The 22076-nt window shown below is 53.8% G+C and overlaps 2 protein-coding genes across 5 annotated transcripts in view; one reads left to right on the top strand and one right to left on the bottom strand.

The window, feature by feature from the left end:
- PTK2B (protein tyrosine kinase 2 beta) overlaps nucleotides 1-14478 on the top strand; it is a 136144-nt gene extending 121666 nt beyond the window's left edge. Inside the window, exons 23-32 of one of the 3 annotated variants that reach the window (XM_005866652.2) lie at nucleotides 92-157; nucleotides 1273-1398; nucleotides 6538-6684; nucleotides 6896-6931; nucleotides 8258-8282; nucleotides 9671-9717; nucleotides 10382-10519; nucleotides 10780-10860; nucleotides 12879-12989; nucleotides 13505-14478. In XM_005866652.2, coding sequence (XP_005866714.1) covers nucleotides 92-157; nucleotides 1273-1398; nucleotides 6538-6684; nucleotides 6896-6931; nucleotides 8258-8282; nucleotides 9671-9717; nucleotides 10382-10519; nucleotides 10780-10860; nucleotides 12879-12989; nucleotides 13505-13609 — 882 coding nt within the window. In that variant the 3' untranslated portion in view covers nucleotides 13610-14478. The other 2 variants (XM_005866651.2, XM_014540082.1) reach the window with 2 other exon arrangements.
- Nucleotides 14479-15695: 1217 nt separating this feature from the next.
- Nucleotides 15696-22076, bottom strand: part of CHRNA2 (cholinergic receptor, nicotinic, alpha 2 (neuronal)) — a 30182-nt gene continuing 23801 nt past the window's right edge. For both annotated transcript variants that reach the window (XM_014540081.1, XM_005866649.2), the window contains 2 exons: nucleotides 17933-18950; nucleotides 15696-16834 (listed from right to left, as the gene is read on the bottom strand). In XM_014540081.1, coding sequence (XP_014395567.1) covers nucleotides 16709-16834; nucleotides 17933-18950 — 1144 coding nt within the window. In that variant the 3' untranslated portion in view covers nucleotides 15696-16708. The remainder of the gene's footprint in view (nucleotides 16835-17932; nucleotides 18951-22076) is intronic.

The raw sequence follows: 22076 nt of genomic DNA, 5'->3' as shown, positions 1-22076 counted from the left end.
CCCGACCTGTCTCTGACCGACGCTCCCCTTAGTGAGCGGTGCTCACCCAGGGAGAGACGGGGACTGACTTCTCTCTGCGTTCTCTCTCCAGCCCAGCCGGCCCAAGTACAGACCCCCTCCACAGACCAACCTGCTGGCACCCAACCTGCAATTCCAGGTAAACATGACCAGAGGCCCGGGAAAGCTCGGGGCCATGTCTCATCTTGGTCCTTCCTGAAAGTCTATTCATGTGCTTTTGAGGAGCAGTAACCAACTGCTCAGGTAACGGAGGAGGCCAGCTTCGGTGCCAGAAAGGAATAGCACCCAGAGATCAAAGGAATCAAAATGCAATTCCACCAGGCTGTCCTCAGCCAAGCCGTGCCTGAAGCCCAGGGCACCTGTCCACAGTGTTTGCTGCTGCTGCGTGTCCTGCCTACAGCTATTCTTCATGCCCGAAGCCTCCCTGCCCTCCTACCCTGAGCAGAGCCTTCTGAGAAGGAGTCTCAGGCAGTTGGGGGCCGTTGATGTTCCCCCGAAAATAGAGTTGCTCCCTGGGGCTCCCCGTAGAGGTTCTGGCCAGAACCAAGGTGGCCATTGAAGAGAGAGAAGGGTTCCTTCCTGGCTTCCCTCCCACTTCTGTCATGACCAACCACGGAAGCTTCCCAAGCTGCAGGTCCCTGTCTCAGTGTCTCTGTCCTGTGTGTGTCTCTCTCGCATCTCGGTCACAGGAGCCCGGGCTCCTCTCTTCTCTCACATCCCTCAGCTCAGTCACTGCCTAGTGCCAGAGCAAGCCCAACCGAGAGCCAACATAAATCCTGTTCATTTGAAGAAAATTCTCGATGCAAAAGATAGAAGCAATGTCGCTAAAAAGAAAGTTACCTGTTGTGATGTTTAAAGTAGTGATTAAATACACACCCGTGGGCTAATTCTGTGTCAGTATGTCACGTGACTATGAAATATAGCTCTTCTCTCAAGAGCCCTGAAGGAGGAGACATGTACTCAGTAGCACGTGAGGACCCATCGCGTGCAGAGCCTGACGGAGGGCTGTGAGATGAATGGGAGTCCCCGTGCCAGTGCTGCCTCCCAGCCAAGAGCTGTGTCTGTCGCTCCGCCGTGTCTTCCAAACGGGGCCGAGGAATCACCCATGTCACACTTTTTATGAGCTCCCGGAGAGCAGGCCCTGCCCCTCCCATGGTGCTCATGCGTCGTTTCTTTGTGCTGAGTGTGTAGCCGCTAATTGTCTCCCCTCTTGCCTTGTCCTCGTGCCCGTGCTTCTCTGCTTCTCCTGAATAGGTCCCCGAGGGTCTGTGTGCCAGCTCACCTACGCTCACCAGCCCTATGGAGTACCCATCTCCCGTAAACTCGCTGCACACCCCACCTCTCCACCGGCACAATGTCTTCAAGCGCCACAGCATGCGGGTAAGAGGGCTCTGCATGCTGGGTCCCAGCCCGGACGGAGGAGGCTGATGGAGGGGAGGTGCCTGGGACACCGGGAACCCCACAACCTCAGCTCAGGAGGTGCCCTCCATGCTTCCATGCACCGGTCAGGACACCAAAGGAGGGGCTCGGTGACTCTGTCTCTCTCTCCGTTGCAAACACATCGGAGGCTGGGGCCAGGCCAGGCTCTGCCCTGAGGACACCAGCTGGACCTGGACCTGCCCCGTCCATACTCTGGGGCTGTGGCAAATGATGCAAAAGCTCACCGGTCAGGACACCAAAGGAGGGGCTCGGTGACTCTCTCTCTCTCTCTCCGTTGCAAACACGTGGGAGGCTGGGGGCCAGGCCAGGCTCTGCCCCGAGGACACCAGCTGGACCTGGACCTGCCCCGTCCATGCTCTGGGGCTGTGGCAAATGATGCAAAAGCTCCCCGCCCCCTCCTGAGCCCTGGGTGTAGTGAGGAGTCTTGTGGGCAGAGGACAACCAAGCCCGTTGGTGCCAAAGGATAAGAGGTCCTGGAGGTTCTGTTCTGCTCGGCCCTTCCTGCCAGGTGGCCTTGGTTGTCAGTCTCTCTTCAGGCAAAGGAAAGGCTTCCTTGTGGCTTCCATTCCTGTTGCTTTTGCAAAAGTTGCTGGTGTTTGGGAAGGAGCTTGGGGGCTGGTGAGGGGCTACGACCCCCGCTCCAGTCACCTCTTTGTTGTAACTGCCACCATGAGGCCCTGAGTACCTCATGGGTTAGCGCCTGATTGTCAAGGCTTGTCCAAAAATAAATAAATAAAGGCACCTTCGCTTGCCCACTTGTCACTCATCACCACCCATTTCTCCTTCAATACGAATAGCCCCAGTGGTTGCCATACACAGTTAATATATTTTACTAAACTGGGTCCTGCTCTGTGACCAAACAGATCGAAGCCCTTATTATTTTAGCTCTAACTCTGTTTATATATGCATGACATTTCACGTTCAGTAGACGTGACTCTAAATTTTTTTTTTAGAAAAACTACATGATTGTTCCAATCGATTTAGAAAATGTAGGAAAGTACGTATGTCGATATGTTCTGTGCCATTATTTTTACTTTAGTAAAATTTTTTCATATGAGTAATATAACTTAGAACGCTAGGCATCAAGATCTATTGTGGAATACATTTCCCCATTTATAATTTAAACAATTTGTATCTTAGCACATACTTAACGATAATAAAACTGCATTCTGCGGTGTGCTCTATAATTTAAGCAGTATTCAGTTCCTCCACCCTCCTGCCCTTGACTCCTTATTCGTAATTAATTGAGTTTTAGTGAGTTCTGCTTTACAATGTGACCTTTTAGAAAGAAGCTGTTCTGCGCGCGTGAGGGGCGGCATTGCCTTTGTCCAACCCCTGCTTCCCCACGAGGGCTTTGTTCACTTCCATAAAGACAGGCTGTGCAGCAGGAAAAAAAAAGACCTTTTGTGTCAGGGGTTTAGAAGGACTCTCCATAAGGAAAGTCTGCCTAAAAGAACATAATGAACGTCTCTTAAAATAAACCAAAAGAGGTTAAAAATATAAACTCCATTTTATGGGTTACAACGGAAACACGGATAAAGCCTCATCCTGGTGGACTGCTGAAAAGGTATAATCGGCTCCCTGAAAAGCATCTGAAAGCATTTAACAGAAATGGGAGATGGTTTTCGCATAAAAAACAATTTTTCTACTATTGCCCGACTTACCTGGGAATCTGCGGGATGCCACACCAGAATGGCAGCAATCTCCCGATTGAAGTTTAAAATAACAATACAGTTCAATAAACCATACCTTGTGCAGGAACGCTTTGCAGGGAGCTGCCCTAGGTGCTGAAGGGAGGTCCCGGCGGTTCTGCCTTCAGTGAGCTGACAGTCGGCCTGAAGAAACAGGCCAGGTGCGCACCTACCTGTACTGCCAGCCAGAGAGCTGTGAGTGGCACACAGAGACACAGCAAAAGGTGCAGTGAGAGTTCAGAGAGGAGAACGGCTCTGTGAAGCTTCTTTGTGTTGCTGGGCCTGGAAGGGTGGGTCAGATTTGGACAGGAAGAAACTGGGATGAGGGGGCATGAGAGAGGCAGAGGTATCAGTAGGAGCCAAGACTGAGAGATGGGAAACCATAGGGGAAGTGCAGGAGCTGTTTGGCTAGACTGGAGGAAGAATGCATGCAGGGGTAGAAATAAGGGTGGGGCAGGGGGGCAAATTCTGGAATGTTCACAGCCTGTGGAGACATTTTAAAACACCACAAGGACCTGATTCCTTTTAAGAGTGACCAACAATGTATGTATTTAGTGGCTGAAAAGAATCTCTGAGGTACATTTCAGACAAGTAAACCCTAAAGAGATTCAATTTTTTAAAAAATCTCATTTTCTCCTTGAATTTGATTATGAAATGGGAAGACATAGGAACAAATCTTGGAATGTCTCTTAAAATGTTTTGTAAGATACCAATCAGGCCTGCGGCATGCGAGACATCAGAGTAGTAGGCGCTTTCTTATAGATTACAGGGTGTTTACTTGACTCTGCTAACTCCTCCTACCAGTATTATCTCTAGGGACACATTCGATCTGCAGTCCTCACATTTTTCTTATACCTGGGGGTTCCTAACTATATTCAAATGTTTGACACCTGTCTCCTTGCTTGTCGCTCTTTGTCAGTAGCCTGGGTAACTGTACATTGTGTTTGCAGGTGTTAACATTTAACTGGGAATATTTATAACCTTAACATTCTCTCCTTTGGAGCAGTGTCCTCTGAGAAATAAATCTTATTGATTTTTATTAATTCTATGATTATAAAATGCTCCTGTGTTCTGAAATTTGTTTTCTTAAAGTCTAACCCAGTAGCTCTCAATTGAGGCTGATTTTGCCACATTTGGTGATGCATGGGGGCATTTTTGTTACAACTGGGGAGGTGCTCTAGGGTGGAGTTGTGGCTAGGCATCCTACAACTTACCAGAAGTCCTCCCGTAGTAAAGAACTATCTGGCCCAAATGTCAATAGTGCTGAAGTTGGGAAAAATGGTCTAGCTATTGTTACTTAGCATTATACCATTGCTGCCCTCCCAGCACCCATCCCTATGCCTGCCACATAGAAGTTTCTTAATAAATAGTTGTTGAATAGAAAAATGAACAGAGAATATTTTACCAAGAAATTAAAGTTGTGGGAAGAAATATTGTTAAAAATTGAGAGCAGTAATTGGAGCTGAATGAGCACAGGAAAAACGTTCCAATATAACTAACTGTCTTATTATATTCAGTTCAGTGAGAAAAATATTTTTAGAGATTATGGCAGAGATTATGGCTTGCTAAAGTAGATAGAGAATGATTTTTAGCATTTTATGCAAGTGAGCTGAATGAGCACAGGAAAAACGTTCCAATATAACTGTCTTATTATATTCAAGTGTGTTTTAGAGAGTTCAGTGAGGAAAATATTTTTAGAGATTTGGCAGAGATTATGGCTTGCTTAAGTAGATAGAGAACAATTTTTAGCATTTTATGCAAGGGACTTGTATGTAAACTGGACCCTTCAAAGGAAAGGAGCTGAGGGGCCTGCTGGCCTGGATGTCGTTGGCAGGTCCTGCCCCTGGCAAAGCCATCCTGGGCTTGATGCAATAGCACTCAGGAGTCCAGGTGCAAGGTCTTCAGCAGAAAAGAAGTAACACCAAAATACTTTGAAGGGACTGGGCAGATGATTATATAAATGAACCCCGGGGAAGATTGAGAGTAAAGCAAGTAGAAAGAAAACACGCAATACCTTCTTTTTGGGAAAATAGGTAACACTATGAACAGGTCCAAAGTCTCCCAAATGAGTTAAAACAAGGGTTGGATTAATACAGCTAGGAGGTATGTATTGCATATCTCTACATTTATGTTTCTTTAAATTTTGTTCTTCACGTTATCTCTTAGCTTATGCATTTCTTTAACCTTTGGTTAAACAATCCAAACTATTATCTTGATAAAAAGTATGTTTTTACAAAAAGACTTGATCAATGGGTGCCTGGTCAGGAGCTCCTTCCCTCAGGCCCCGCCCCACGGTGGGGCTAAAGGCAGCCCAGTGCTCCTGGGAGCTTCCAGACCTGCCTCAGGGGTGCGTGGGTGGAGAGAAGTGCCCAGGACTTTCCAGGGAGCTGGCTTTCACTTCTAACTTTACTAAGTGACAGCGACCCTGAAAAATCCTGCTGGCCTGGATGTCGTTGGCAGGTCCTGCCCCTGGCAAAGGCCATCCTGGGCTTGATGCAATAGCACTCAGGGATCCAGGTGCAAGACGTGCAGCAGACAATAAGTAACACCAAAATACTTTGAAGGGACTGGGCAGATAATTATATAAATGAACCCTGGGGAAGATTGAGAGTAAAGCAAGTAAAAAGAAAACACGCAATACCTTCTTTTTGGGAAAATATAACACTATGAATAGGTCCAAAGTCTCCCAAATGAGTTAAAACAAGGGTTAGATTAATACAGCTAGGAGGTATGTATTGCATACCTCTACATTTATGTTTCTTTAAATTTTGTTCTTCACTTTATCTCTTAGCTTATGCATTTCTTTAACCGTTGGTTAAACAATCCAAACTATTATCTTGATAAAAAGTATGTTTTTACAAAAAGACTTGATCAATGGGTGCCTGGTCAGGAGCTCCTTCCCTCAGGCCCCGCCCCACGGTGGGGCTAAAGGCAGCCCAGTGCTCCTGGGAGCTTCCAGACCTGCCTCAGGGGTGCGTGGGTGGAGAGACGTGCCCAGGGCTTTCCAGGAGGCTGGCTTTCACTTCTAAATTTATAAGTGACAGCGACCCTGAAAAACACCAGCTGAGAAGAATAACACGAGGGCAGTAATTCGAAAATAAAATTGCCTTCACAGATCATGTAATCATTTGAATACAATGCATGTTAATGCGTGTTCCGGGTTTGGCATTCCATTGCAACACAGGCATGTGTGTGGCTGGGACTGACTGTGACCCAATAATAACTGCCTGCCTATATGGCTGTGAATTTAAAAGCAACCTTACAAAAAAAAAGAGCAGTGGTGAGGCCAAGTCTGTGGCTGCACAAGGTTCATCAGAGGACTGTCCGTCCTCTGGGTCTGGGTACTAGGCTCATTGTGTCCTCTCCTCTCCCCCCGCTGTCCTCCCAGGAGGAGGACTTCATCCGCCCCAGCAGCCGAGAAGAGGCCCAGCAGCTGTGGGAGGCTGAGCGGGCCAAGATGCGGCAGATCCTGGACAAGCAGCAGAAGCAGATGGTGGAAGATTACCAGTGGCTGCGGCGGGAGGAGAAGTCCTTGGTGAGCAGCCGCCGGGCCGGGCCATGGGGGGGGGGCAGTGCTGCTGGAGACAGTGTGGTAACAGCGCTTGCATGGAAGAGGTGTCCACACCATCATGTCCTTTTGTGTCTCCTCTGTCGCCCCAGCTGACCCGAGTGAGTGCCCCCCTGCACCCCCGGGGTTTCTAGTTCTGGAATTCTAATGCTTTGCTTTGCTTTGGTCCCCTCTGCAGGACCCCATGGTTCACATGAACGACAAGTCCCCGTTGGTAAGTCACTGGGAGAGGCCTCTGCTTAGAGTGAAGGCCTGGGAGGTGCTCATGGGCAGCAGGGTCCCAGCTCCAGGCCCGGGGCCCGCTCATCGCTTCCCTTCTGCCTCCCGCCTTGGGAGCGAGTCTCTTCTCCCTCCTCTGACCTCCACGAGGACCCCTTCCTGAACTCTCACTGGATCTACATCCACAGTCCCCCCAGCCTCTTAGGAAGGAGGGACACACCTCCAGGTCACTTTTGGTCAGGAGGTCCCCGGAGCCTGCCCCGCCCATGGCTATGATCTCTAAACCTCTAAATCAGTGGTTCTCAACCTTCCTAATGCCGAGACCCTTTCATACAGTTCCTCATGTTGTGGTGACCCCCAACCATAACATTATTTTCGTGGCTACTTCATAACTGTAATTTTGCTACTGTTATGAATTGTAATGTAAATATCTGATACGCAGGATGTATTTTCATTGTTCACGACGCACAGGTTGAGAACCGCTGCTCTAAATACAGCGGAGGGGGGGGGGGGCGGGGGGTGGGCAGTGCTGTTGAAGACAGTGTGGTAACAGCACTTGCATGGGAGAGGTGTCCACGCCATCATGTCCTTTTGTGTCTCCTCTGCCGCCCCAGCTGACCCGAGTGAGTGCCCCCCTGCACCCCCGGGGTTTCTAGTTCTGGAATTCTAAGTGCTTTGCTTTGGTTTTCTCCTCTGCAGGACCAAGGTAGAGAAAGTACAGAAGCTGCCAGAGGGGCCTTAAAGAGAAAACTGAAGAATCCATGAAAGTACCCAGAAGGGAAAGACTTTGAGGTTCTGGAGGCCCAGAGAATATATAACAGAGCAATCAACAACTTTGGGGCCCCCTTTCCCTTCTGCCCCACACTTCAGCCCCATGAAGATCAATAACAGCAGCTAGGAAGGGAGGGGGAAGAAAGAGGTATACCCCATCCCTTTCTACTCAGCCTTCCCCAACTGCTACTTCTGGACAAGCAGGCAGCCCACTTGCAACCAGCCCTGGTTGGAGTGGGGAAAATTTCTACCCCTAAATCAGTGGTTCTCAACCTTCCTAATGCCGCGACCCTTTAAAACAGTTCTTCATGTTGTGGTGACCCCCAACCATAAAATTATTTTCATTGCTACCTCATAACTGCAATTTTGCTACTGTTATGAATCGTAATGTAAATATCTGATACGCAGGATGTATTTTCATTGTTCACGACCCACAGGTTGAGAACCGTTGCTCTAAATACAGCGGAGGGGGGGCGGGGAACAGGTCAAGGCGGGAAGTGGGTGGTCCCCAGAGCCATGTTAGTGATGTGTTCGCTCTCCTTCCTTCCAGACCCCAGAGAAGGAGGCCGGCTACAGTGAGTATTGGTGCCCTTCCTCGTGGTGGGAGTTCCCACTTGACATCTCGTGTTGAGCCGCCGTCCTTGCTCGTTGCCCCTGTAGAGAGCAGCAGAGTGTCCTTGCAGTTTTAAGAAATGTCTGCCTTGCTTTTACTCAGAGTGTCAGAGAGGTTGGGTCTTAGAGTTGATATCCACCCTCCCATTCCGTCTGTCACCCATGTCCCCCTGCCCAGTGGGTCTCTCTCTGACCCGGGGTCCTTCGTCCTATTTCCAGTTCATCTCCTCACAGTTATTTGGAGGAGGTGATGGTTCTCTCTTCCTGCCCCGCAGTCATTCTGTAGGAGGCTCCTCGTTAGGAAAAGAAGGCAGTTCCACTGGCTCTCTCCAATGATGCTCATCTTCCCTGGGCCTGCGGGATGAAAGGGAGGATGAGGGTGGCCGAGCCCTCGGGTCTCCCCACAGGCCTCTGCTGAAGTGGGGGCGGGGGGAGGAGCCAGCAGCAGGACAGGCTCATCTTCATCATCCTAGACGGGTGGGGCTGATGGTGGTGAGGACGACAGTGACAGTTACGACGATGACAACAGTCACAGAGAACTACATACCATCCAAACACAGGCCCGAGTCACTGACAGATGTCAACTTGTATCATCTCACAGCAACGCTGAGATAAGACAAGTTATTATTATGCCCATTGTACAAAGGCCACGAAACCAAGGCACAGGCAGGTTAAGGAACTTACCCAAAGTCACACACCTAGTGATTAGCACAGCTCAGACGTGAGCCCCGGCAGTCTGGCTCCAAAAACCCTTCTGAGCAACCCCCTTATTTGACAGATGAAAATTAAGGCCCAGAGAGTGTAAGTGAGCCGCCCCGGGTCACACAGCCAGGTCTCGTGACTTCCGCTCCGGGGCGGGCTCTCCCAGCAGCTCCGCAGGGCTCGGTGTGTCTTTGCTTCTCACCACGGGGCATGAAGAGTGTGGCTCTTCTGCTGTTTCACTTCCCTGACTCCACAAATGCTCAAAGCGGAGCACCGGGGAATTCGCACACACCTACCCCGTTAGCTGCTGCGGCACCAGGCGGGGGACTCCGCAGCCACCTGCTGCCTTCACGGAGCAAAGCTTGTTCCTCGTGATTGTCGAGGCCAGAGTGTGTGCTGTTCTCAGGGCCGCCGCACAGGCTCGCAGGGGCTGGCGCACCCTCACAGTCACGCCATCTCTGCTGCGACTTGGCTTTTCCTCTCTGTAAGTGGACAACTGTACTTGTCCCGGACTCCAGGAGGGCCATCCTCTGGAACTACAGTTTCATTTCTCCAGATCCTCTGGTGGTAGAGGAGAGGGGAATGGCTTGGCTCTCCGCAGGTACAAAGGGAAGGGCCAGGGTGCTGAGAACTCTCCCTCCTTTTGCAGCGGAGTTCACGGGCCCCCCACAGAAGCCACCAAGGCTGGGTGCACAGGTATGTGTTGGCTCTGTCAAAGCTGGTAATGACTTTGAATCAGGGCTCCCCAAGCCTTAAGACGGCAAAGATTTCAGAGGCCCCCGGAAATATTCTAGTCCAGTGTCCTACTGATATAGCTGAGGCCCAGGGAGGGGAAGTGCCTTGAAAAAGCAAGGGGAAGACCAGTCTCCTGTCTCCTTCAGGTGTCGCCTCCGCAACCTGAAGGACAGCTCATGGGTCCTGCCCTGGGAGCAGGAGGTGGGGGCCCCTTCCTCCCTGGTCCACGCCCCCTTGGCGTTCAGCACCCACATTGTTCTTGCAGCAGCCTGGGCTGGGCGCTGCCTTTCCTCACTCGGGGGCAGTGGTTCTCAGCCGTGTCTGTCCATTAGAATCACCGAGGGGCTTTTGAACCCACCTACCTGCCCGCCCCACCGGCCTCCATGCCAGGTGATGGCTCAGTTGGCCTGGTGTGGAGCTGGCCACCAGGATTCTGTAAGGCTCCCGGCCGAGTCTAATGTGAGAACCACTGCCTGGAAGCAGAAGGGAGGGGTGCACCCCCAGGACAGGGCACTGCTATTTGGGGGAAGAGTCTTCTCAAACCGGGCAGGTGGCTGAGCCGGCACCTCGAGTGCCCGCCCAGGAAAGAACGGCAGCGTCCCCCTGACTCGAGACACCCCCACAGTCCATCCAGCCCACAGCCAACCTGGATCGGACCGACGACATGGTGTACAACAATGTCATGGATCTGGTGCAGGCTGTGCTGGACCTCAAGAATAAGCTCTGCCAGCTGCCCCCCGAGGCCTACGTGATGGTGGTGAAGGTGAGCGCCAGGGGCAGAACTGGGACCAGGGCCTTGGAGGCTGCTCATCCCAGCCCTGGGGGAGGGGCGAGGGCGGAGCTCCCCGGTCTGCCCCGCAGGTGTCTTACCCCGGGAAGAACCCCATTAGCTCAAGGTGGTCAGAGCCCACTTAGTCCCAGGAAGCCTGAGAAGGCAGCTGCCAATCAGGAGTGCTCTCCCAAGGGAAGCAAGGCATTCTCAACAAACAGAAGGTGACAGCCGCCCTGCCCTTTCTCTCCCAGAACGTGGGCCTGACCCTGCGGAAGCTGATCGGGAGCGTGGACAGTATCCTGCCTTCCTTGCCGGCGTCGTCACGGACGGAGGTGAGTGTCCTTGTCTCGGATAGTGCCTCGGGCTCCCCTTCGCCTCCCCCTGCCCCAGCTGTGGTTCACACCGGGGGGCGCACAAGGCCACCTGGGCAGCCTCACTTCTGCCTGCCAAGCCTGCAGCCGGGGCCCTGCACAGCGTGTCTGAGCCTGTTCCACGGGGGCGCTGAGTGGGCACCCGGGGCCCTGGCGGCTTCCTGGGGCCGGTTTCCCAGTTTAGGTCTCAGGTAGCTGCAGTGACATCTTAAAGTGTGAGGACACGAAGGAGGACACACCTTCCCTTTTGCCCCTCCTGCGGTCCTTGATCTAGTCCCCTCCCTACTAGAGTGAAGGTGAGCGTGCTATGGAAATAGCAGTGAAGGGTGCTTTTGTTGGCCATTGAATCTAATTTTCTCTATTTAAGTGAGAAACAATCACGGAAAACTGACATAGGAGGCTTGGTGCTCTGCATGGAGATGGGGCCTGTGTGGGCAGAATAATGGCTCCTCAAATCGCCCCCTGTCCTAGTCCCCAGAACCCGGGACCCCGTTACCTTCCATGGCAAAGGGGACTTTGCAGATGGGATAAGTTAAGGACCTTGAGGTGGGGAGATTGCACTGATTACAACGTAGTCACAGGGTCCATTTATGAGGGAGGCGGGCGCAGAGTTCTTGTGAGAGTCAGGGAAGGAGGGGTGACGACAGAAGCAGAGGTGGAAGTGATTTCAAATTTGGCTGGAAGGAGGCACAGGCCAAGGGGGACAGGCAGGGGCAGAGTCTCTCCGGAGCCTGCAGGAGCACGGCCCGAGGCCCGGGAACCTCGGCTTTAGCCCTGTAGGACCTGGTCCAGACTCCCACCCTCCGGAACGGTGGGACGATAGTCTAGTCCAGTGGTTCTCAACCTTCCTAATGCCGCGACCCTTTAATACAGTTCCTCATGTTGTGGTGGCCCCCAACCATAAAATTATTTTCGTTGCTACTTCATAACTGTAATTTTGCTACTGTTATGAATCATAATGTAAATATCTGATATGCAGGATGTATTTTCGTTGTTACAAATTGAACATAATTAAAGCATAGTGACTAATCACAAAAACAATATGTAATTATATATGTGTTTTCCGATGGTCTTAGGCGACCCCTGTGAAAGGGTCGTTCCACCCCCAAAGGGGTCGCGACCCACAGGTTGAGAACCCCTGGTCTAGTCTGTGTTGCTTTAAGCCACCAGGGTTGCGGTACTCCATCACCGCAGCCATAGGAAGCGCAGTCAGTGCTCTGACATTTGTCTGCCTGGAAACCAGATGTAGACCCTGAGGAAGCCCACGCCCCTGCCGGGCTGCGGTTTGATGTGGCCTCTCCCTGTGGTCAGTGACGTGGCACAGGTGACCACCGGAGCCCCCAGTCTGTGCTGCTCAAGACAGCAATGTGGGGGCGGGGGGTTCGCAGCCTCCCTCTGGGTGGCAGCAGCAGCCCACAGAGGAGCGGGCCGGGCTGTGCGGTCTGACAGGAGAGCGCCTTGCCCTGGGCACGATGACCCAGTCACTCATCTCACCCGATAAACACTTGAGTGCCGAGCTTGTGCTCAGAACTGTGCTAAGCACCGGGCACATGTCCGTAAACAAACCCTACAGCTCCATCCACAGGCCCAGAGCTCTGGATTTGATGACAGGCAGCTCACAAATGGATAAATGGACTTGACCTCAATCATCGGCTCGAACGTTGGGCCAGCACAAGAGGATGCTGTGATAAGAGGAGGGCCTGTGGGGTTGGATCAGACGGGGCTGGCATGGGGTGGGCTGGGGTCTAGGGTGTCTACAATGTCAGTCCTTGGTGATTGGGCTCCGGCCCGTACAGGGCCTTGCTCGGCCCCAGCCTGGGTCTGACTTGTTTGAGCAGCCTCCACCGTCCTGGTCCCAGTTCTGCCCCTGGCGCTCACCTTCACCACCATCACGTAGGCCTCGGGGGGCAGCTGGCAACACCCAGGTGCACACGTGCGTGGCTTAGGCTCCCAGCCTCTCCTGTGCACTCCTCCCACAGATTGAAGGGACCCAGAAACTGCTCAACAAGGACCTGGCGGAGCTCATCAATAAGATGCGACTGGCCCAGCAAAACGCCGTGACCTCCCTGAGCGAGGAGTGCAAGCGGCAGATGCTCACGGCCTCCCACACCCTGGCCGTGGACGCCAAGAACCTGCTCGATGCCGTGGACCAGGCCAAGATTCTGGCCAACCTGGCTCACCCGCCCGCAGAGTGACGGAGGGGGGGCCCCCCGCGTCTTCGCCCCGCCTGTCGTGTACCTCCCTTGCCCCCGGCCCTGCCCTGCCTTCGGCCACGTGGGTCTTCTCAGGGGGAAGGCCGAGAGGAGTCCTTCCCTTGCCACTTTGCACGACCCCCTCTCCCCACCCGACACCCAGACTGTGCTGCTCAGGCTGCAGCTGGACAGAGGGGACTCAGGGCTGTAGAAGCCAGGGGGTGACTACGAGGGCTCAGAGGGAGCACAGCTGCCACTGGCCACTCCCTTCTCCTACCTGCCCGGCCTGCTGGGGGTCCCACTGATGCCCCTAGTGGCCATGATGGCTTTATGCATGGACATAGCAGGCCATGTGGGAAACCAAGCTATTCCTGCTTCCTCTTCTGCCCACGGAAGTCCCCCCGCCCCAGCAGATGCTCACGGCCTCCCACACCCTGGCCGTGGACGCCAAGAACCTGCTCGATGCCGTGGACCAGGCCAAGATTCTGGCCAACCTGGCTCACCCGCCTGCAGAGTGACGGAGGGTGGGCCACCCGCCTGCGTCTTCGCCCCGCCTGTCGTGTACCTCCCTTGCCCCCGGCCCTGCCCTGCCTTCGGCCACGTGGGTCTTCTCAGGGGGAAGGCCGAGAGGAGTCCTTCCCTTGCCACTTTGCACGACCCCCTCTCCCCACCCGACACCCAGACTGTGCTGCTCAGGCTGCAGCTGGACAGAGGGGACTCAGGGCTGTAGAAGCCAGGGGGTGACTACGAGGGCTCAGAGGGAGCACAGCTGCCACTGGCCACTCCCTTCTCCTACCTGCCGGGCCTGCTGGGGGTCCCACTGATGCCCCTAGTGGCCATGATGGCTTTATGCATGGACATAGCAGGCCATGTGGGAAACCAAGCTATTCCTGCTTCCTCTTCTGCCCACGGAAGTCCCCCCCGATGCAGAGGGGCCCGAGAGGGGCTTTCTTTTGCGGAGTGGATGGTCGGTGAGATGAGGGATGGACCTGGCTTTCTTGTACAGTGTATATTGGAATTTATTTAATGTGAGTCTGGTCTGGACGGACAGCCATGCACCCCCGGAGGGGGGGCCTGGGACACAGTCCAGCAACAAGCTAGTGGGAGGCTGGGCACAGGACGCTGTGTGGCCAACATGCCAAGTGTCGAGGAGAAGGGGAGTGGAGGCCAAACAGGACTTGGACCACAATCCACTCTCTTCCTCACGCCCACTTTTCTCTTTCTTTCCTTATTTTGCCTCCTCCTCCTTCCTTCCTCTTTTCTTATTCCTCCCTCTCTTTCCTCTTCCTCACCAGCTTCCTCCCTCCTCCTCCCTCGTGTTTGTGCAGAACACCCTTTACGTTCTTTCTATTTGACTTGTGGATGAATTAAATTGTACTATTTGCTTTGTGGTTTGATTGCTTTGTTGGTTTGACCTGCTCTCAGTGGGGAAACACAGACCTCAAACCACAGCCCTCCCTCGAAGACAGGGATTGTGCTCAGTTGGGCAGAGATCAGGGGCTGATGCCTGGGCTCATCAGAGGGGCGCCCGGTGACACCCAGGCAGGGGGGTCAGACATGAGCCCCAGCCCCTGTGCCCCTGCACCTGACCAAAGGGACATTTCCCAGGGGGGACCCAGGGCAGCTCCCACACAGGCACATGAGGAATGGCACTCTCGCAGCGGGCATCCCCACAACCAGGGCTCTGGGGGAGGTTCTGGGGGTCCTGGGGATGCTGACACGGGGTCCCACAGCTCGATGAACAGCGGCTTCCATTTTATTTGATCGCTTTATTCACATGCAAGATGGATGGGAGACGGACTAACGTAAGGGAACATCACGGCACCAGGAGAGCCAGGCTGGGAGAGCCAGGAGGGAGGGGAGGCGGGGCTGTGTGCATTGAAGTGGGGGAGGGGAGGGTGAGGGGGGGTGTCAGAAATGAGAATGGGCCACCGAGTGGGGGTCTTGGGAGAGAACTGAGGGGCAGAGGCTGGGCCCGAGGTGTCTTGGGTTTCCACGTGGTCTGTCAGGGGGAGGCGAGGGGGGACTTCGGAAGGAGAGGACCCCAAAGGCCGAAGGCAGGGGTGGGGGTGGGGCCAGGCAAAGAGGAACAGAACACGTGTGCCCCCCATGTGCCTCCCCTCTTCCCAATGATGCCTCCTAACACTCAGTTCCTGACACTCGGCCCTCCTGACACTCAGTGTCTGCTCAGCTCTCTGCCTGGGGTCCCCACACCGACCCAAGAACCCAGTGCCCACATCTTTTGGCTGCTGGGGAAGTGGGTCTGGATGGGGCAGTGGTGGGGCCTGACCACCGCAGCTAGGGCCATGGACTGCTGGATTCCAAGGTTCGAGAACAGACTGCACAGGGCAGTTCAGAGCTGGTCAGACACACCGTGGGGCTTTGGGAAGGATGGGGAGGGCATGCTGGGCAGGGAAGGGGTCCTGGTCCTGCGTGTTTGCATTTACACAGCAGTCTCGGGTTCGAAGTAACCCACTCACTCTCCTCAGCCCCTTCTCAGTGCCGACCAATCACCGCTTGCCCTGTGGAGGGAGGGAGGGAGCAAGCTGTAGGCTTGATGTGGCTGGAATGGCTCGGTTTGTCCACTTACACAGCAGTCTCGGGTTCGAAGTAACCCACTCACTCCCCTCAGCCCCTCCAGAGTGCCGACCAACCACCGCTTGCCCTGTGGAGGGAGGGAGGGAGGGAGCAAGCTGTAGGCTTGATGTGCTCGAGTGGCTCGGGATGGCCTTGTGGTTTGTCCACACGAGTTGAAAGGCAGATGGTGCCCCTGTAGACAGGGACTCTCAACCTGCTGGGGCAGCTGGTGCTGAGCCGGTTTCCGGGGGATGGGGTGGAGGAGAAGGCTAAAGGCGAGGGCATGTCTCAGGGCTCACCGGAGCTGGGTGGGCTGGCCCAGTACCGGCATCCAACCATGCACCCTCCTCCCTTTGCCGAGGGTCGCCCTGCATTTCCACTCCCCTGCCCTGCCTCCTCTCCTCCCCTTCCGGAAAGCCTTCGCCTCTACTGTCAGGTCTGCGGTCTCAGACTCTGAACCCCTTTCTCTATCTGGTTCAGACGCCCCAACCCACCTTCCCAACCGCCAGCCACTCTCCCCACACTGGAACCAACCCCAGCCCGGCTGCCCCGACACTTCAGGCTCATTCCAGAATCCAAAACGCTGCTCACAGCCCGTGTGCCCCCCGGGGCGCCTTCTCCCTCTCTTCCCAATGACGCCTCCTTTGAGGTCTGTGTTCTGTTCCTCTTCGCCTGGCCCCACCCCCACCCCTGCCATCGGCTCCCCCTGCTCGGCCCTCCTGTCACTCAGTGTCTGTAGAGCTCCTTCGGGGACTCTCCTGCGCTTCACATGGTCAGCACCTCGGCATCACCTTCTGCAGAGCAGCTGCCTCCATTCCTGCTCCTCCACATCCCAACGGGGCTCTGGGCCCAGGAGCTTCTCCGCACAGAGTGTACCTGCCGGGTGAGTGGGGCCAGGAAGTCTTCGATGGCGGGGCCAGCGTCCGGACGCCACGGAGAGGCACCGGCAGTCACGGGGTGTGGACCCCAAAGGTGGACTCTAGAGGCAGCAGCAAACACGGCAGCAGGGCCACCTTCGGGCGGAAGCCAGGGGTGTGAAGTCAGATCATTCCAGCCAGGAGCGGGGGGAGAAAGAGTCCCACGGTCCCCAGGATGCAGACGATGATGAACAGCCAGAGGAAGATCCTGTCAATGACCATGGCCACGTACTTCCAGTCTTCCTTCACCTGCAGGGGGGGTGCACTCAGTGACAGGCCCCAGCCTTGGAAAGGGGTGGGTCTCTCTCAGGCCCAGCCCCTGTAAAAAAACAGCACCGGGGCCAGGGGGCCCTCACTGAGACCTTGAGAAGCTAAAATGGGGGCAAGTGTGGAGTAGGGTTGTCTCAAGACTCAAGCAATATTTCCCTAAGTGATTCCCGCCCTGTCCTGCCCTTGACATAGCCCAGAGCTCTCCCGAGGCTCCCAAGGCCCAGGTGAGAGGCTGGAGGGGACAAGCAGGTTCTGGGCCCACCCAGGGGCCGACAGTGGTTTAAACACAACACCTGGTACAAATGGGGAAGACTCGCTGCCCCAATTTGCTCCTGCGGCCCCCACTCACCCACCCACCCAGGAGGTGGAGAGGGGGAGGGGAGGGGAGGTGCCGCCCAGGGAAGGTTGGGGGAGTAGGGGGTGGAGGAGTGGGGGGCTTTGTGGAATTTGGGCTCACAGCGCAGGTGAGTGGGTCTGAACTCCTAGCTGCTCCCAGATTAGATCATGATGAATGTTTCTTATCGACTCCACAAGGCCACCCAATGATAGCCTCCCGGCCTTTCACCCTTCCCTGGGTTGTTAAGAAGAGTTGTGTGATCCTGGGCAGTGGCCGGCTCACCGATAATGCCGGACATGGCAGAGGCCAGGGGGGCGGGGAGCCCACCTGGTGAACAGTGAAGCTCACAAAATGCCCAGGAGGAGGGAGACATCGGGACAAAGGAGGAAGGCAGCAGCCTGACGTATGGTCTCTCTGGATGGTACTCCCTCTGCTCTCCCTCCCCCACCCCCACGGGGTAATGGTGAGAAATGGCGCAGTGGCCTGAGAAGCTCTGCACCTGCAATCCCTCCCTCCATCTCGCTGTCTCCCAGTCAGGCTTCGTCTGCCACCTGCCAATTCATGTCTTAAGAGCTGCCAACTAGACATTCTCCATCACTATTTCTACTCCCGAGGCCATGACTGCGGGAGGTGGGTCCTCTCATGAAGGAGACTGGTTTGCCCACCCAACACCCTGGGGTAAGGTGATGCCCTTCTGGGCTGATAGCGTCACCCAGGGGAGGGGCCCAGCCCCAACTCACCGAAGAGTCAGCGTCCTCAGACCGCAGGTGCTCAGCAATATAGTGCACGCCTTCCAGTGCCTTCTGCATGCGAAGTGACAGCAGGAACCCGCCCTTCTGCAAGGGGGCCTTCGCCTTGGGACCGGAGAGCCTTTGGTGCAGACCACCATGGCTGTAGAGGACACCCGTGGAGGGGGATGGCACCCATCTGTCCTCCTCCTCCTCCTCCTCCTCCTCTTCCTCCTCCTCCCTCTCCTGAGCATCCATGTTGGTCTCCAGCCAGTAATAGGGGGGGTCGAGCTTCAGATCTGGGGAGCCATGGAGCTCCAAGGGTGGCAGAGGCCGTTTCATCAGTAGCCACCGGGACACACGGCTGAGAAAGGCCCCCCGCACCCAGCGGGGCATATTGTGGGTGCGGGGGGAGCGGTGGTGGACATTGAGGACGAAGACCGTGATGACGATGGACAGGGTGACGAAGATCATGGTGAAGAGCAGGTATTCGCCGATGAGCGGGATGACCAGGGAGGTGGAGGGGATGATCTCGGTGATGAGCAGGAGGAAGACCGTGAGCGAGAGCAGCACGGAAATGCACAGGGTGATCTTTTCCCCGCAGTCGGAGGGCAGGTAGAAGACCAGCACGGTCAGGAAGGAGATGAGCAGGCAGGGGATGATGAGGTTGATGGTGTAGAAGAGGGGCAGGCGCCGGATGACAAAGTAGTAGGTGACGTCGGGGTAGATCTCGGCGCAGCAGTCGTACTTCTTGGTGTTGTAGGTGCCCGTGGCGTTGACGATGGCCCACTCGCCACTCTCCCAGTAGTCCTTCAGGTCCACCGTCTGCTCCATCGGCTGCAGGTCGATCTTGGCCTTGTCATACGACCAGGAGCCGAACTTCATCTTGCAGTTCTGCTGGTCGAAGGGGAAGAAGGTGACGTCGATGCTGCAGGAGCTCTTGTAGATGGCCGGGGGCACCCAGTGCACGGTGCCCGTGGAGAAGAGGTGGGCCTTGGTCATGTGGTTCACCACAAACTCCCCATCGGCACTGAGGAGAAGAGAGGAGTTGGAGGGCCTGGCATACCCCACCTGCCCAAACCAGGCTCCAGCAGGGGGACCCTGACCACAAAGCCAGACTTGACCAAGTTATTGGGTTTTAAGCCAGTGTGTGAGACTCCCCAAGCACATGGCCATTTATAGCTACTGCTATAAATGTCTTTTTAAGCACCATTTTTTTTACATTACAAAGCAGAAATATTGAAGAATATAAAATTCCAAGAATGTCAAAAACAGCCACTATTCACATTCTGATGTTATATCCTATATAATAAAGAGCTAGTTTGCTAATTAGACTGAACAGCAGAATGACTGTCCAGATGAAGCCGGGGCTGTGAGGGGCTGCGAGGGCCTACTCTTGCATGAATTTTGTGCATCGGGCCTCTAATATATATATATATTTGATTGCCCTATAGATCATATATATATTATGTGTTTATGGGGTAGTGTAGCTTGATTTTTCTGTTTGTATTTATTTACTAGTTTAAAGTGATTACTTATGAGTGCATTTTCTCCCCCCAGCAAATGGTAAGGCCCTCCACTGGGGGTCACGTCTTGTCCACCTGGGGTCCTTAGTACCTTGCTGAGAAGAGACCCAACATCTTTGCTAGTAAAGGAAGGTAATGCCTTGATGCCATCCATTTACTGTGCATTTCTGAGCCAGCCTCATCCACTAGAGGGACACAGTGTGAGACTTAGCCTGCCCTGAAGGAAGCAGGAGGAAATAAGACACAGCCCCAAACACCCACCACCCAAGGGAAGCAATCTGACAGCAGCGCTCTGAGGGCTGTCTGAGCTCTCCTTAAGAACTGTGGGGGGGACTCGCTTCTGGCTGGAGCTAGCACTTCTGGCTGGAGCAAGCACTTCTGGCTGGAGTGAGCAGGGTCACCATGAAAACCATCTGGGATGCTAAGGACTTTGCTTCTGACTTGTGCCAGGAGCACAGGAAGCTGAAAGTAGGTGGATCTTGGCTTCAGGGCACAGAGATATGGGGTGAGGTGCCCGTGATGTGGGGAGATGAGGTGGAGAAGGTCCCAGCAGAGCATCCTCCAGAACAAAGAACAGGAGGGGAAGCACAAAATTCACAGGGTGTGCCTGGATTAGAGGGGCAGGGCCTGCTGCGTCATGGAGCTAGGCATCTAAGGGCCACAGGGGTTCTGGGCACACTGGAATTGGGTGCCTGAACCCCTGATTCCCTCTAGGAGGTGATGCAGTGTTCTTCTCCCTAGTCCTCCATAATAAAAGCATAGTATGCAAATTATTCCCTCCACCGGGAGTTCGACCAGGGGGCAGGTAGAAGGGAGAGCGTACCTTGCTGGCAGCCAGCAGCCACTAGGTACCCTACCAATGCATGAATTTTGTGCACTGGGCCTTTAGTCTTTAATAATTCTCAAGGTCAATCCTAAAGGCAGGAGAACCAGAACATGCAGGAAGAGACTTCTTTCCCATGGAGTCATTCCAAGCTAGAGATTAGAAAACGGGAACCTTTTAAAGAAAATGCTGGCCCAGCCAGTGGCGTGGCTCAGTGGTTGAATGTTGCCTATGAACCAAGAGGTCACAGTCCGATTCCCTGTCAGGGCACATACCGGGATTGCAGGCTTGAGCCAATAGTGTGGGGCATGCAGAAGACAGCTGATCAATTATTCTCTCTCATCATTGATATTTCTATCTCTCTTTCCCTTCCTGTCTGAAATCAATAAAAAAAATATTTTTAAAGAAAACGCTGGAAACGTTGAAAGAGAATCCCAGATCGGGCAAAAGTTAAAAAAAAATTTTTTAAAGGCATTGTGTCATCACACATAACCACCACTAGATGGCCACATGCGCCCAGTTTTGAGGAAGGAGAGCGATGTCTTTTGGATCTTCCTGTAAACCTGGAATGGGGTGATAGGGTGGAGGAGATCCTTCTTCAAATGTAAGAATTTGGTTTGCAGTTTTGTCCTGTCGTAAGAATTACCTGTTACATTCAAATAACACTGGTCAAAGCCGGACTGGCCATCCTAAAACTCCAGGGCATCTGGGATGCTAAGGACTTTGCTTCTGACTTGTGCCAGGAGCACAGGAAGCTGAAAGTAGGTGGATCTTGGCTTCAGGGCACAGAGATATGGGGTGAGGTGCCCGTGATTCCGGTGGCAGCAGCAGGCCCTGGGCACCTGCGGTGTTGACCTCCCAGTAACCCATGCTGACAGTTTACAGAAATGGCTCCACTGAGAGGGAACCCTTGTGGTTCCCCCTCTGACCCAGCCGGAGGCACCCAAACTCCAAAAGTCTATCTCTTCCCTTTGTCTTGTTGTTTTAAAAAACGGCTTTTCCAAATTTGGGTCAAATGAATCGGGAAATGCTGGGCTGAATTGGTTTCCTGGCTGCACAGCTTCTAACACTGAAATGCTATTGTGTAGTGACATTTCCCAGAGGACCAGGAGGGTCAATGGCTGCAGTGTTATCCAGAATTATTTGACCACAGGACCATTTTTCATGTCTACTCATATCCCCAGGATTTCCTTAGAGCCCCACTTTAGACAACATTTCAGATGAACATAATGCCAAATACCTTTTAACTTTAAACGCTAGACTTCTAAATGAAGAACTACCTGCGGGCAAACACCATTTCTCCTTCCCCTCCTCTGTTGCCTGGCTCTCTAGAGACCATCCTGCCTTTTATTGGCTTCTAGTCATTATGCTCAGAGACTGGTCCTTTTTGGTCTTGAATACAAGGCAACTATATAAGTGATACGATTTTTTAAAATACCCATGCCAAGTGAGCTGCTGCCTTTGAGGGTGGGTACCCCAGCCGCTGCCTACCTGTTCTGGCAACACTGCCATCCTGCAAAATTCCAGCCTTAGGCATTGTTTTCACAGCCCGCACCAGCCACGCTTTTCAAATAATAGTATTGGAAAATCTGTATCCCACCCGCACAGCACCAAGCACTGATACATAACAGGTGCTCAATAAATTCGGGTGTATGGGGAAGAGAACAAAATGAAAGAAATAAAGGCATCGAGAGAAAAGGTGGGAGTAGGAGGTAGTAATAGCAGAACAGGACTTCAGAGAAAGACATAGAGGTGAGACACAAGGGGGCGCGCTGCCCAAGTCCAACCCAGAAACTCCTCCCGGGGG

This window comes from Myotis brandtii, unplaced genomic scaffold, assembly GCF_000412655.1.
Source record: "Myotis brandtii unplaced genomic scaffold, ASM41265v1 scaffold236, whole genome shotgun sequence".
Taxonomy (NCBI): domain Eukaryota; kingdom Metazoa; phylum Chordata; class Mammalia; order Chiroptera; family Vespertilionidae; genus Myotis; species Myotis brandtii.
The sequence above is the reverse complement of the archived record's forward strand: the minus strand, read 5'-3'. Positions and strand labels throughout refer to the sequence as shown.